This window comes from Salvelinus namaycush, chromosome 2, assembly GCF_016432855.1.
Source record: "Salvelinus namaycush isolate Seneca chromosome 2, SaNama_1.0, whole genome shotgun sequence".
Classification (NCBI taxonomy): domain Eukaryota; kingdom Metazoa; phylum Chordata; class Actinopteri; order Salmoniformes; family Salmonidae; genus Salvelinus; species Salvelinus namaycush.
In genome coordinates, this window is record NC_052308.1 from 47,148,833 (window position 1) to 47,161,227 (window position 12,395).

General features: G+C 44.1%; 1 protein-coding gene across 1 annotated transcript in view; it reads right to left on the reverse strand.

Annotated features, from left to right (window-relative positions):
- Positions 1–2,521: 2,521 nt before the first annotated feature.
- Positions 2,522–12,395, reverse strand: part of LOC120021955 (disks large-associated protein 4-like) — a 49,857-nt gene continuing 39,983 nt past the window's right edge. Inside the window, exons 8-11 of the mRNA XM_038965755.1 lie at positions 11,667–12,181; positions 9,922–10,013; positions 7,492–7,656; positions 2,522–6,228 (exon numbers count right to left, since the gene is read on the reverse strand). Coding sequence (XP_038821683.1) covers positions 5,992–6,228; positions 7,492–7,656; positions 9,922–10,013; positions 11,667–12,181 — 1,009 coding nt within the window. The 3' untranslated portion in view covers positions 2,522–5,991. The remainder of the gene's footprint in view (positions 6,229–7,491; positions 7,657–9,921; positions 10,014–11,666; positions 12,182–12,395) is intronic.

The window sequence follows — 12,395 nt, forward strand, 5'->3', positions numbered from 1 at the left end:
TAGGCCAAGGGTACAAAGTAAAGTGGACAGACAATTCAGGAGGGGGCTTATTTTTGCTTCGTAGGCCTTTGGACCAGGGAGTGGCATGACATGTACTCCTACCCTGGAGTACCCTATCTGGGCACCCCCTGAAATGTATTGTTGTATCCTAGCCTTGAGAGTCATGTACTGTAAATCAGTTCAAAGTGACTTCAGTCTCACAGAAATTAGTTTGCTGTGAGTCCAAGTGAGAATGGCAAGTGTCCACCACGACAGTCATGTCTTCTAGAAGTTTGACGATGTAGAAAAACGTTCAAGAAATGTCCCGTAGTCAGAATTCCATAGTGAACACATCCAAAAAGATTGTTGACCACCCTAATATGTCATGCTCACTAACAGCACAGATGAGTCAAGTCAAAACTGGTGATGTGAAAAAGACTTCTAAAGTATAAGGAGGTTAAGTGTGAAAGACAAACAGTATCACTAAATGCAGTAAGGAATTGGAACATGGCCACACTTTACCAATATTGTAAGCCTTGAAAACACCATTATAATAAACAAGAGCTGTTAATTATATGGCAGTCTAAAACGTCTCTTCCTTGTGAGGTTTGCTACCAATGCAGACCTACAACTCATAAGAATATCAAGTGAATACTTTTAATGCAAGAAAACAGCATGGTCAAATGCAGTTTCACGGAACACATCAAGTCAGTATACACTGTGTAATCTACACCAAAGGGACCATGATAATGTTGTTGGTTTAAGAGTACTTCAACTGCCCTTTGTCAATTAGTCACTAGATTTCCTCTAAACAAATCAATGGCTTCATAATTTCAAGCAAAATGTGACATTGTGAATATCGACCAATCCAATACACCTGGGTAAAGCCGATATCTAATCTCCAAAACAAACGCTTAAAACAGTATGTTTTAAAACACCTCGACACTTGTCATAAGATCTTTCATGCCTACAGAGAATCAGGACATTGGTGAAACATCTTGAGGAAATTGGCCTTGGTGTGTCCCTCGGGTTTTGTGTATTGGAGCAGTGGGTTGTTTAAATGTATGAGACAAGCCTCTGCCGTAGTCTCTCAGGGACAGACAGTTGCTGTCATTTACGTGTCCACGCAGATTAGAGCAGAAGTGGACTGTCTTTCTGTCATCCTGTAATAGCTATTTTGTCCTTGACGCACTCCATCCCTCTCTCCCGCTCTCTCTCTGCCTCGCACTCTCACCATATGCATATTCAATTATTTCAATTCCTGTCAGGAACTGACTCAAATCGAAATAGAGCTGGCAGTGTTGACAGATCTCTGTTGTCTTTCCTCTGAAACTAACAGGATTATCCCTGATTAGTGCTTGGATGGGAAACCACCTTGGAAAACCGGTGGCTGGGAGTGGTTTTGGAAGGCCAGAAGGGTTCGGCCGGAGCCCCAGTGTAGTGATAGGGGGAGACATCCATTCTTATCAGTATTGATACAGTCAGTTTCATTATTTTCTTCATATAACCATTACCCTGTTACCGACTTACAATATCAATTGCTTTGTGCAATCTAGCAGGCTCTCATATAGTGCTACAAATAACACTTTTTACCTCTATGTTCACGCTGCCTGAAGAAGACTCGTGTAGTCAAAATGCGTTGCAGTCGTGCGTTCTGGTGTTATATACACTATAGGCTGATCTGCTCCTTATACAGTATGTATTCTTTGTAAAAATGTTCTGTATCGTACTGGCTGCCTACTTGTCTTCTTTCTTGGCCTACCTTCCACTGCCCTCATCTTACCAATATGTAGATTATTTTTTTTTTACCTTTATTTAACTAGGCAAGTCAGTTGAGAACAAATTTTATTTACAATGACGGCCTACCCCAGCCAGACCCGGACGACGCTGGGCCAAATTGTGCACCGCCCTATGGGACTCCCAATGTGGTGCAGCCTGAATTCGAACCAGCTACTGCAGTGATGCATCTTGCACTGAGATACAGTGCCTTAGACCACCGCGCCACTCGGGAGCCTCATGTTATAACAGATTGCGTCCAAATCCAAGTCCAAGGCACTGGATTACAAAACACCAGAGAAACGAGTTGGAATGGTCCAGAATAAGCATGATAAACAAATACCCTCGTCTAACTACATTGGTCACAACAGCAAACCAAGAACACAACTGGTCAGACACACCAACCCCCTTCCTGGTAAAGAATCAAATCACCAATGACAAGTGATTGTCACACAAAGCCTGGAGATGACTTATTCACAGAGAGGGAGCAGAGCCATTGACACCCCGCCGTTTACTGAGCAGAGCAGAGGGGGCCATCAGCAATTCAGGCAAACACACAACAGCAAACAATAGGCTGCAATCAAGACCGACCTTTTCCCAGGAGGGGGTATGATGGCCAATAAACACAGGCCATTCCAATGCAAAGCCTGATGCTCAGGCTATTCTGTCACTGTGGTGGTAGGGAGGAAAATAACCCCAAAACGAGAAACGAGAAATGGAGCAACTAGCTGACAAGCAACCAGGCATATGGTTGGAATGATTTAAGTAAAAGTGAATGTCGTTTTTATTCAAGTGAACACATTGTATATGTCCCCCTGTGGTGACCCTGGTGTTGCAAGCACCATCTTCAACAGACTGAGCCATTGGAACAACAGAAGAACCACTAATTAATTAGCAGGGAAAGGTAGTGTTTGTGGCTAGCAATATGGTGCAGGAGAACATGTTGGGGGATGAGAAGGAGAAATGGAAGAAAACTCATTGGTGTTTACTCTGACATATAGTAAAGATGTAGGTAGAGTTCCCTGTCACTACTGCATGCCCTAGCCATGTGTAGCAAAGGGGAAACCATGTGGAATTGGACACAGAACATTCAATAGCAGTTGGTCATAGTATGTGAGAGATAGTGAGAAGGGGGAGGAGACTACATTCTTCAGTGTTTTGTCAAACAACAAGAAACAAACACAATGAACCAGTATCTGGCTACCACAAAAAGTCTTAATTAGCTATAAAAAAAACAAAAAAACAGTACTGGTTGGAAATGTATGGTCGGAAGCATTTTTGTAATGACCAACTGTGAAAATGCTGTTCCCTGGTAGTATACAGTTCACTCTGCCTTTTTATAGAATTTGTCTCAAATTGCACCCTACTCCCTAAACAGTGCATTACTTTTGAAAAGTAAAAGCTAGTTCACTTTGTAGGGAATAGGGTGCCATTTGGGACACCCCCCTGGCGTCTCCCCACAACCACTGGAGTCTTTTAGAGAAAGCAAAACATTTTAGAGAAAAGGAAATGCCGCACACTCTAGTAGCTCCGATGCAATTATTTAGTCACTAATGCTTTCGACAGCAAGCTGTCTTCATCAGGGTTTCATCATTTGAAAATCACCAACTTTTGACAGGTACCCTTAAATAAATGTCCCCTAGTGGTGAATTAAATACCATTGAATTTCAAACGTATTGATCTCTCACACCCAGATAAAGAATGTATTACTGATATTTTCATTTGACAAAGTTAATATGTTTTGTGAGATGAGAGATTAGGCTATTTGTTATTACTTGACTGGAATCATTCCATTTCCCACTTTTACAGGCCTCTTGAGAGAGTGAATCCCCAGATGGCTATACTTCCCACACAGGCAGAAAGGTAATGCATTTCTTTTTTTGTTAAAGTACCAACAGCATTTTCAAAAAATAAATGATGGCAAAGAAATTACAAAGAGATGTACTATAATAGAGATGTAATCATTTGTCTCAATTCAAAAATGTGTAGGTATCTAGGGATGATATTTAACGTAAATAAAACTACAACAAGTGGTAGGCAGTGGTATGACAGGGTGCTTAGTTAAAAAAAAATGTAATGCAAACAATGTCTTCTTCTACATTCAAGAATGAAATCCTTCCCTCCAAAACTGTCATGGACAATTGAGATGTAGTGCAAACTATTACCTGTAGGGGGGGGGGGGGGGGGGGGGGGTAAGAGAGCTTCCAACATGGTTTCACACAGTGCTACTGAAATAGTCTAAAGCAGTTTCCTCTCCTAGTCTCCTAATCCTTTCTTCAGTCTCCTCGAGTTGTGTCCTTTCCTTTCTCCATCTCTTTTGAAGAGCCCGTCTGGTCAGGAACTGTGATGTGAGAAAAGCCATACAGTAGCACTGAATATGCAGTGCAGTGAATCACGGACCATTTACATGGGTGTGTGCAGTGTGGAGAATAGTCGAATACAATACTGTCATTTAGCAGGCATTAGTCAAAGTTATTTGATGCTTAACCTCAAGTCTGAATTGGCCTTAGTTTCATTTGCTCTCCTATAGAGATTTTAAATGGAATTATGGTTGAAGTGACTGGAATTTGAGGTGGAATTGACCACAACTTTCCCATGCAAACTGAGTAGTGGTCCCGTATGGGAAACACACCAGCATCTGTGCAAACTCATTTACAATATAAAAAACAAGGTGAATTGTAGAGAGGGAAGTTGAGGCAGAAGTTTGGGAAAGAAACCATTTTGAATTATATTGCTGCCGCAACAAGCTGGAGTTGCTAGAAGTACCTACTTTATAAAACCCGCAGACTTTTGAAAATGTTCAATGAAATAGCCACAATGATGCAACATGATAACGTTGTTAAAAGCATCCTGAAATAACAAGGAAACAATACAAAACTCAATCACATTTTTCCCAGCGGGACAGTTCTCAATGGTGGTCCTGTCTAACCCCTCTACGTGCAAGTTTTCCACAAAACCTGAATTATATTCAATTGATCTGATATACCTACACCATGGTTGTATTCATTAGGGAACAACGTAGCGAAATATTTTGCCATGGACAATTAAAGGAGCGTTTCCACCAGGTTTCAGTCATTTTTTCCCCCCCCTGTGTGGTGCCTTATAAAAAGGACCGATTAGTAAATTCACAGACCAATGGAGACACATGCGAGCGCAAAGTGTGGCCATTGTCATGGGACTGTGGACACTGGCTGATGAATACATCCTCAGACCAAAAATGGCAGAAAACAATATCATCTCAATGGAAAAGTAGGATCTTCAAACGTTACTCCAGTAAATACTGATGTGTAAGTGTAGTTTGAGTCAGTTATAAAGTACCGATTGTTTTTTCATATACAACCTTAACAAAGGTTGGACAAAAACATACATTATGTTTTCAATAGATCTCACTTATATATAGAAGTTGTGATATTTGACGTTAAATACCCCCAATCCTCTATTTCCTAATTCAGTTTTCGGTGCCCTGCTTTCCGAAACTGCTCACGAATCTAGAACTGCAGGCAAGGGCTCATACAAAACAGAAGAAAACAATGAGAACAAAAAAGCACCAGGAAGACATTGATAGCTGTGGGTCTGATGCGCGTGTGTGTGTGTGCGCGCTCCTCTGAATAAGTGTGTGTACGTTTGACCACATGGTGGTGTTGTGCAAACTATGGGTTGGCCAAGGCAAGGGAGAGGGAGGGGCTTTGGAAAGCACAAACGCTTACTCTGTCCGCATATTAGATCTCTTATAGCCAAGATACAGGTACATCTAAAATAGTCTTGATATAGTTTCTTTAGGAGATAATAATAATACCATCATCAATAAAAAATGTCATAATTTGCGTAATACTCAAGAGTTTTGTGTGTATGTACTGGTATGTAGGCTATGTGCAACGTTTTACATGTATGCTGTTCTTGTCTATTAATGTTCTGTATTATGACGTGTTTCATGTTTTGTGTGGACCCCAGGAAGAGTAGCTGCTGCTTTCGCAAGAGCTAATGGGGATCCTAATAAAATAACCTCAAAAAAGTTCTAAAAATAGTAACAAAGGCTGTGGTTTAGGTTTTTCCATTGCAGCCTCGTGAGAGGAGACAAGCATTCCCCATATCGTCTACAGCCCAAAAGTTCTCTCTCTCTCTTTGTTTCTCACTCCATCTACTGTAGACTGGCGGCCACTAAGACCAGACTACCCTGTGTGTGGTGAGAAGACCCCAACCCCCCCTCTCTCCCTCTGCCATCCCAGTTTCTCTCTCTTAGAGGCGAGTCTGGGCCTCAGGGACATAGATCTCGATGCTGTCGGCGCTCTCCGTGGCCGAGTTCTGCCGGACCGAGGCGGCCCTCTTGGCAGCCAGTAGGCGCTTGCGGGCCTCCGTCCGCTGCTTCTCCGCCGAAGAGGTGGACGAGGCGGAGTCGGCGCTCTTCTCGCGGCCCAGCACCGGCCTCCCCTTACCGGGCTTCTTTGGCACTGGAGGAGGGGGCTCTTTCTTGTCCTCCTGGTGGTGGTGGGCCACAATGGACGGAGTCAACCACAAGGGGGCAGAAAAGACATGGGAAAGAGAGACACGGGAGAGAGAAGGGGTTGGGGGAGGGGGGGTGGGGGTGGAGGGGGGAGAGATGAGAGAGTGAGAGGATGCAAGGCGTTGTTGCTGTTGGAAGAAAACCTTGTAACTCCATTAAAAGCAGTAACACCCCACTTGTAATATTTTATGACTTTAGGACCAATAAAAAGTATTCAAAATAGCATCTGATTAATAGCTTTCGTGAATGTATGTTCATACATGGTTTCAGTTTGTTTCAGTTTTGGAGATACAAGGTTTTATTCTGAAAGCAACGAAACAACGGAGGGTAATGCAGAGGTTGCAAAAAAGAGCATTGTGAGTTATTTGATTAACGTAGATCTTTGACAGGGACATTTGATTACGGTGAAGCTTTCTACAATAAAATGTACAAGGTGGCTAACTTGACACAGAGCCAATTATATGGACAACACAGATAAAATATGTTGAATATAGGAGATTGAAGGTGACACTTTATCAGAGTAGACACTGAACAAATACCTGGGTGAATAATATGACAAGAACATGAAATGGTCACACTCTATTTGGCCGTACGCCATAAAAGTGTCACAATATTAATGTAACTTAACAAGACATAACACATATTGATGCTGTTATGACGTACAGTTCAAATGAAGTGTATCCCATTCGATGAATCACACTGAATGTAATGCAATGTCACTGCAGAAGGAGTGACACGGCGCGGCATGAACTCAAAGCAGTTGAAGCGCACATCCACCCAAATACTCACCAAAACATACTATTTCCACTACAGTCAATCCAGCAGCCATCAAACTAACTAACCGCTCCCTACACGCGCGCGTGCACACACATCCAAGATAGAGCGAAAGCCAGGCCGCATTCCATGACGTGACGCAACCTTTGCCATTTCCATGCAAGTTCGACTTCAGACCGGAGCATTTATTTTACCTGCGACATGCATGCTCAAAGGAGGGGCTGAAAGCGCAGAAACAGTTCAAAACAAACTGCCCTCTTTGAGATTGAACACCATGCATGTGTAAAGGGAGGTGGCTTCTCTCTAGCCCCCTTTACATTGGGCTGGGAAGCCCCTTTAAAATGTTCCCCTCACACAGGGAGGGGGAGAAGAGAGAGGGGAGATGGGGAGGGAGGAGAGAGGCCAGTTTCGGCGGCTTTCCTACCCCAGTCTGGGCACTGGGCAGCAGGGGTGGGAAGTACCTTCCGCTCGGGGGGCGAGTGGGCCACGGCAGGGGACTGCCAGTCGCTGGACTTGAGTTGGTAGAGCTCGTCGAATTTGAGGCTGATGTCCTCGATGGAGAGCTGCAGCAGGTCCCAGAAGCCCGCCAGGTCCTGGGCTGTGGGCCGCGGGTTGGCGTTCACATTCTGGAGGGAGGGAGAAAAAAAATAAGAGAAATGGGGGAGTAGGTGGGAGAGGGGGGGGGAGAGAGAGAAATAGTGAAAATGTTAGAGGGGGAGAGGGAAATGATGAGGGAGAAAACAAGAGAGGGATAAAGAAGAGATTTGAAATTCATTGAGTCTTGCTTTGTCCACTTTTGATACTAGAGGGAGCTGTCCTACAACACAACGTCAGTGAAGACCTCCGTCCCACTGAATAGATCAGCGTTTCCCAAACTCGGCCCTGGGGACCCCAAGGGGTACAAGTTTTGGTTTTTGCCCTAGCGCTACACGGGTGATTCAAATGATCAACTCGTCGCCAAGCTTTGATTATTTGAATCAGCTGTGTAGTGTTAGGGCAGAAAACGAAACATGCACCCCTTGGGGACCCCGGGAACGAGTTTGTGTAAATCATTCTGTCGGAATGTGCAGATGTTGTTTGTCCTTGCCCTCAAGTGTGCTACTGTATTGCCATTTGATATGTGCCTCCGTAAAAACCTACGCCGCTGTCTTGGGGTCTTCCTTGAAAAAATATATTTCCCCCTGCTTTATAAAGTATTTAAGAAGTCAAATGAAATAAAAAGCACAATAAGTCCCTTAACGCAAGGTAGAATGACCACTTTACATAAGCAGTATACTGACTGTATAGTGACTTGGGTGGCACTCTGTTTTGCCCTGCAAGCTAAGTCTGTCAGAGCTGACGGACGGCTTGACGGTCACACTTCGACTTGTTTTCTCCACCTGACCCACGTGTTCTGTGACTAATGCGCTACCAGACTATTCTTTGTTATGGTTGGGTCTCCCTGGTTATGGTTGGGTCTTGTGTGGCTCAGTTGGTAGAGCCTGGCGGTTGTGGGTTCAATTCCCACAGGGGACCGGTATGAAAAATGTATGCACTCACTACTGTAAGTCACTCTGGATAAGAGAGTCTGCTAAAATGTTAAAAAAAAATAAAAATAAGAATGCTTGCGTTTCCTGCCATCTGTGCAACTAGACTTGGTTTTCAAACCCAATCCAGAGCCTTTTGGCTCGACGCGCTGGCATAATCATGCTAGTTGTGCTTTCAGGATTGTCAGATAGGGGGACCATTCTCGTTCTGTGGGATTTAAACAACACAACAAAATATGGTAGAACTAACTGTTTCCAGCTGAAAATTGTATGTATTGAGAGAAATTATCTGGTTTCTGAATAACATTTCTCCTTCAAAAGGGACATGTTGTGTAATGATAGGGGGAAAAAATCCCAACAGGTAATTGTCCAATAAATACAAAATAATTGGAGTTTATTTGTAGGATAGAAGTTGTATTGGATGTCAGACCATTTCTTCTGAACATAGATGCCTTTTGATAGAATTATATCAGCAAAGGACAGCATAGCCCAAAGGTTCAATACACAACCATTAATGCAAAACACGAGTTCAACAACATGGTGGCATTAAAACTGACTCACATTACAACCGACTCATTGAACACAATCAGTACCTCTTTCTACAATGATACGCACACTGAACTTTATGACCACATGATCATTATTCATAAAAACGGTGTTAACATCCATGGATTCTTGGTCCTCTGTCTGAATAACTGCATGTCTAGTTCTCATTTGAGAGAACGTAAAACATTCAGCCAATGATGACACTGAATTCCCCCGAGAATAGGCTACAAGAGGACGCAACCAGCAAAATGCAGTCGTTTGCAGAATGTCAGTCTTATCCTACTGATTGGGTCTGTCATAGTCTGAGTCCGCTGTACTGAGATCATGAGATCAGTGGAATGATGGGATGCAGAGAGACATGTCCGACTTTTTAAGGGAGCTTAACCACTCAGGTCGTGGAAAAGGCCGAACAATTAATTTTACATTGACCTTACTGCCTGTTAGCATTCAGCTTGTCACTTAGCTAATGCTAATCTCTCAGTCGCATTTCATGTGGCATGTGTTTGCCTAATGATGTGATGTGTGTATGATCAGATGTGGAATTTCTTTTTTTGGTGCTTTTTTGTAATGTCTGGTTATTTGATGTGTGTGTAGAGTATGGAATAGTATTGTTTTGTCTGGGAGTGTGGTGATGTTGTTTTGTCTGGTGATGTTTTTGTAGGGTAGTGTTGTTTTGTCTGGTTATGTGATGTTGTTGTGGTGGCATAACAAACATTGTTTGGTCTAGTAATTTGATGTTGTTGTCATGGGGTAGTATTGTTCTGTCTGTTTATGTGATGTGTGTATGGGTGAGTTGGAATATGCAGAGGTGATACTTACCAAGTTTTGTTCACACAGCCCTCTGAACTGCTCAAATTTCTTGGTCATGAGGAGCTGAGCACTGCCCACTGCACTGCGGACCTTCCCCAACACTGCAGATAACAAGAAACACACACACAGATTGACTCAAACAGACAGACAGACACACAGGCAGAGAGACAAGACAAGACAGACCAGACAGACAGGCACACAGACAGTACAGACAGACCAGACACACAAGACTCACACACTTTGCTGTGCATTTGGAATACAACACTAATCAATGGAGCGCCTTGAATGTCTATTGTTTCACTCAGGAATGAAACCCCAAACTAGGCTAATGGTAATACACTCTTCCCATAGCTACTGATGTGTATAAGGTCTTACTGTACATCCATTTCCGTACTGTCTCAAAAACAACAAGACAGTGTTCTGCCATGTACTGAGTAAATACTTAGAACACTACCATCTTGAGAGAGATGTGGTTGTCTACACACTTCCCCCTATCCCCCTACCCTACAACTACATTGAAAGCTAGCACACAAGGGAATCTGTGAAAAGGATTTGTCACACAGGGAGAAACAAGAGGATTTGCGAGGGAGAACAACCTGTTTTAACCGGAACATTCCATTATAACAGCAAAACATGCCAACAACGTTACCAAAATGAACCCAAGCTAATGTTGGGTGTCTAGACTAGAGATGGATGTTAAGGCCATGTCAAAATGACCATGTCAGAATGACCCCATAAGGGGGGCAACACGAGAGGATCACAATGTAACAGACAGTGTTATCCTCTCTTAAAAAGGCAGCCCTCTTAGCATCTATAGATACTTGAGTCTTCTTCATCCAGTCTTTATGACATGGTTTTGCTGCTGCATCATAAGTAGAACAAACATCTGCATTGGTGAAATCTGACCACTGGATGATAAGTTTATGGCATTGAGAATAGGGACCAGCGGAACCAGGTATTTCTATGGTCCTGCAGTAATCCGATTCGATGTCGACTCGATCTTGCCAACAGTGAGAGAAATGCACATGTGAGCACGCATACACTGTACACGCGCAGATACACACATACGTGACCGTGGCTTGTTCTTGGTTTGTGCTTCACTGAGATGTTGTGTCAGGACTGTGCACTGTGTGTGTGTGTGTGTGTGTGTGTGTGTGTGTGTGTGTGTGTGTGTGTGTGTGTGTGTGTGTGTGTGTGTGTGTGTGTGTGTGTGTCAGGCCTACTCTCTCTTGTGTGCTGTGTCAGCCTGATGTTGAGGCGTTAATATTATCTGGGTCTGTAATCCGGTCCAGAGTAGATTAGTGTAATTCTGGGATAACAGGTCTGTCTGTGTGTTAACCCCAGGCATTACCGCCTCATCCACTGCAGTGTGTGTGTGTGTGTGTGTGTTTGTGTGTGAGTCCTGTGGTTGAACCCTACTTCCAGGCTTTGAACCTTCGGATCAGGTCAGTTCAGGTCAAACCACTTTGTAGATCAGTCCATCCGCATGATGTGGATGTTAGTGGGGGCTCTTTCCAAAAGAATAGGCTACATTATGTCATCTCAGAAAAACTTTGCATAGAGTTGCGTTATGGAGAGGTTTGTCCCGGAGCATAGTCTGTTGTCAGGGTATGACCTACTTTCTGATAGGTTCATGATCATTATGTCTGCAGAGGAGCAAACATTTTCAAATGAAAGCGGTCAATGATAGTTGTAACTAGGGTAGGCAATTGTTTGTATATGTCCTGCAAGAATAGAACGATTAGTTGTCTTACCCTCCTCTGAGAGCTGGTTGTCTTTGGTCTCTTGCTCCATCTGCTGGCACCAGCCCTCCATGCGGCCCGTCTCCGCCTGCAGCAGCTTGAGGAACCAGTGTCCGTCCCTCCGGCAGGCAGGGCCTGGAGGGGGCACCGCATTAGGGTTCCCGCTACCGCTATTTCCGTTCCCGCTCTCCAGCCAGGGGTCTGGAGGGGGCAGGGATGAGGGGTCCAGGGCTGGGTCCATGCTCTCGGAGAAGGAGTCGGAGGAGTCGGACCGTGTGGTGGAGCGGTTGAGGATCTGCCGAAGCGGAGGTGGCGACGTACTGGTGTCAACGGTGGGATTTGATCCGTTGCCCTTGCTGACCTGGCCGCTGCACGGGGGCGACACCATGGATTGGCAGGCGCTGTTGACCATGCTCTTCTTCTCGGCGGCGGGCTTGGCGTGGGAGTTGGCGTGCGAGTTGATGGGAAGGTCCTGTGTGTCAGAGTCTGTCTCCTGCTTGGAGGCCATCCTACTGGAGCGACTGAGCCTGAAAAAACACACAAAACAGTGAGAAAATAGAAAGTGGTCAATGCTCCATCAATATCGATGGCAAAACAGACATTGCATCTCTAATAATGTTATTCTGTCAAAACAATGGATAAGTAGAAGTAAACCTGCAACCTAACACCAACCTGCAATCAAAAGCCAACCAAAGTCAAACCAACCCCAACTGCTTCTGTAACTGAGCCAACCATCCATAA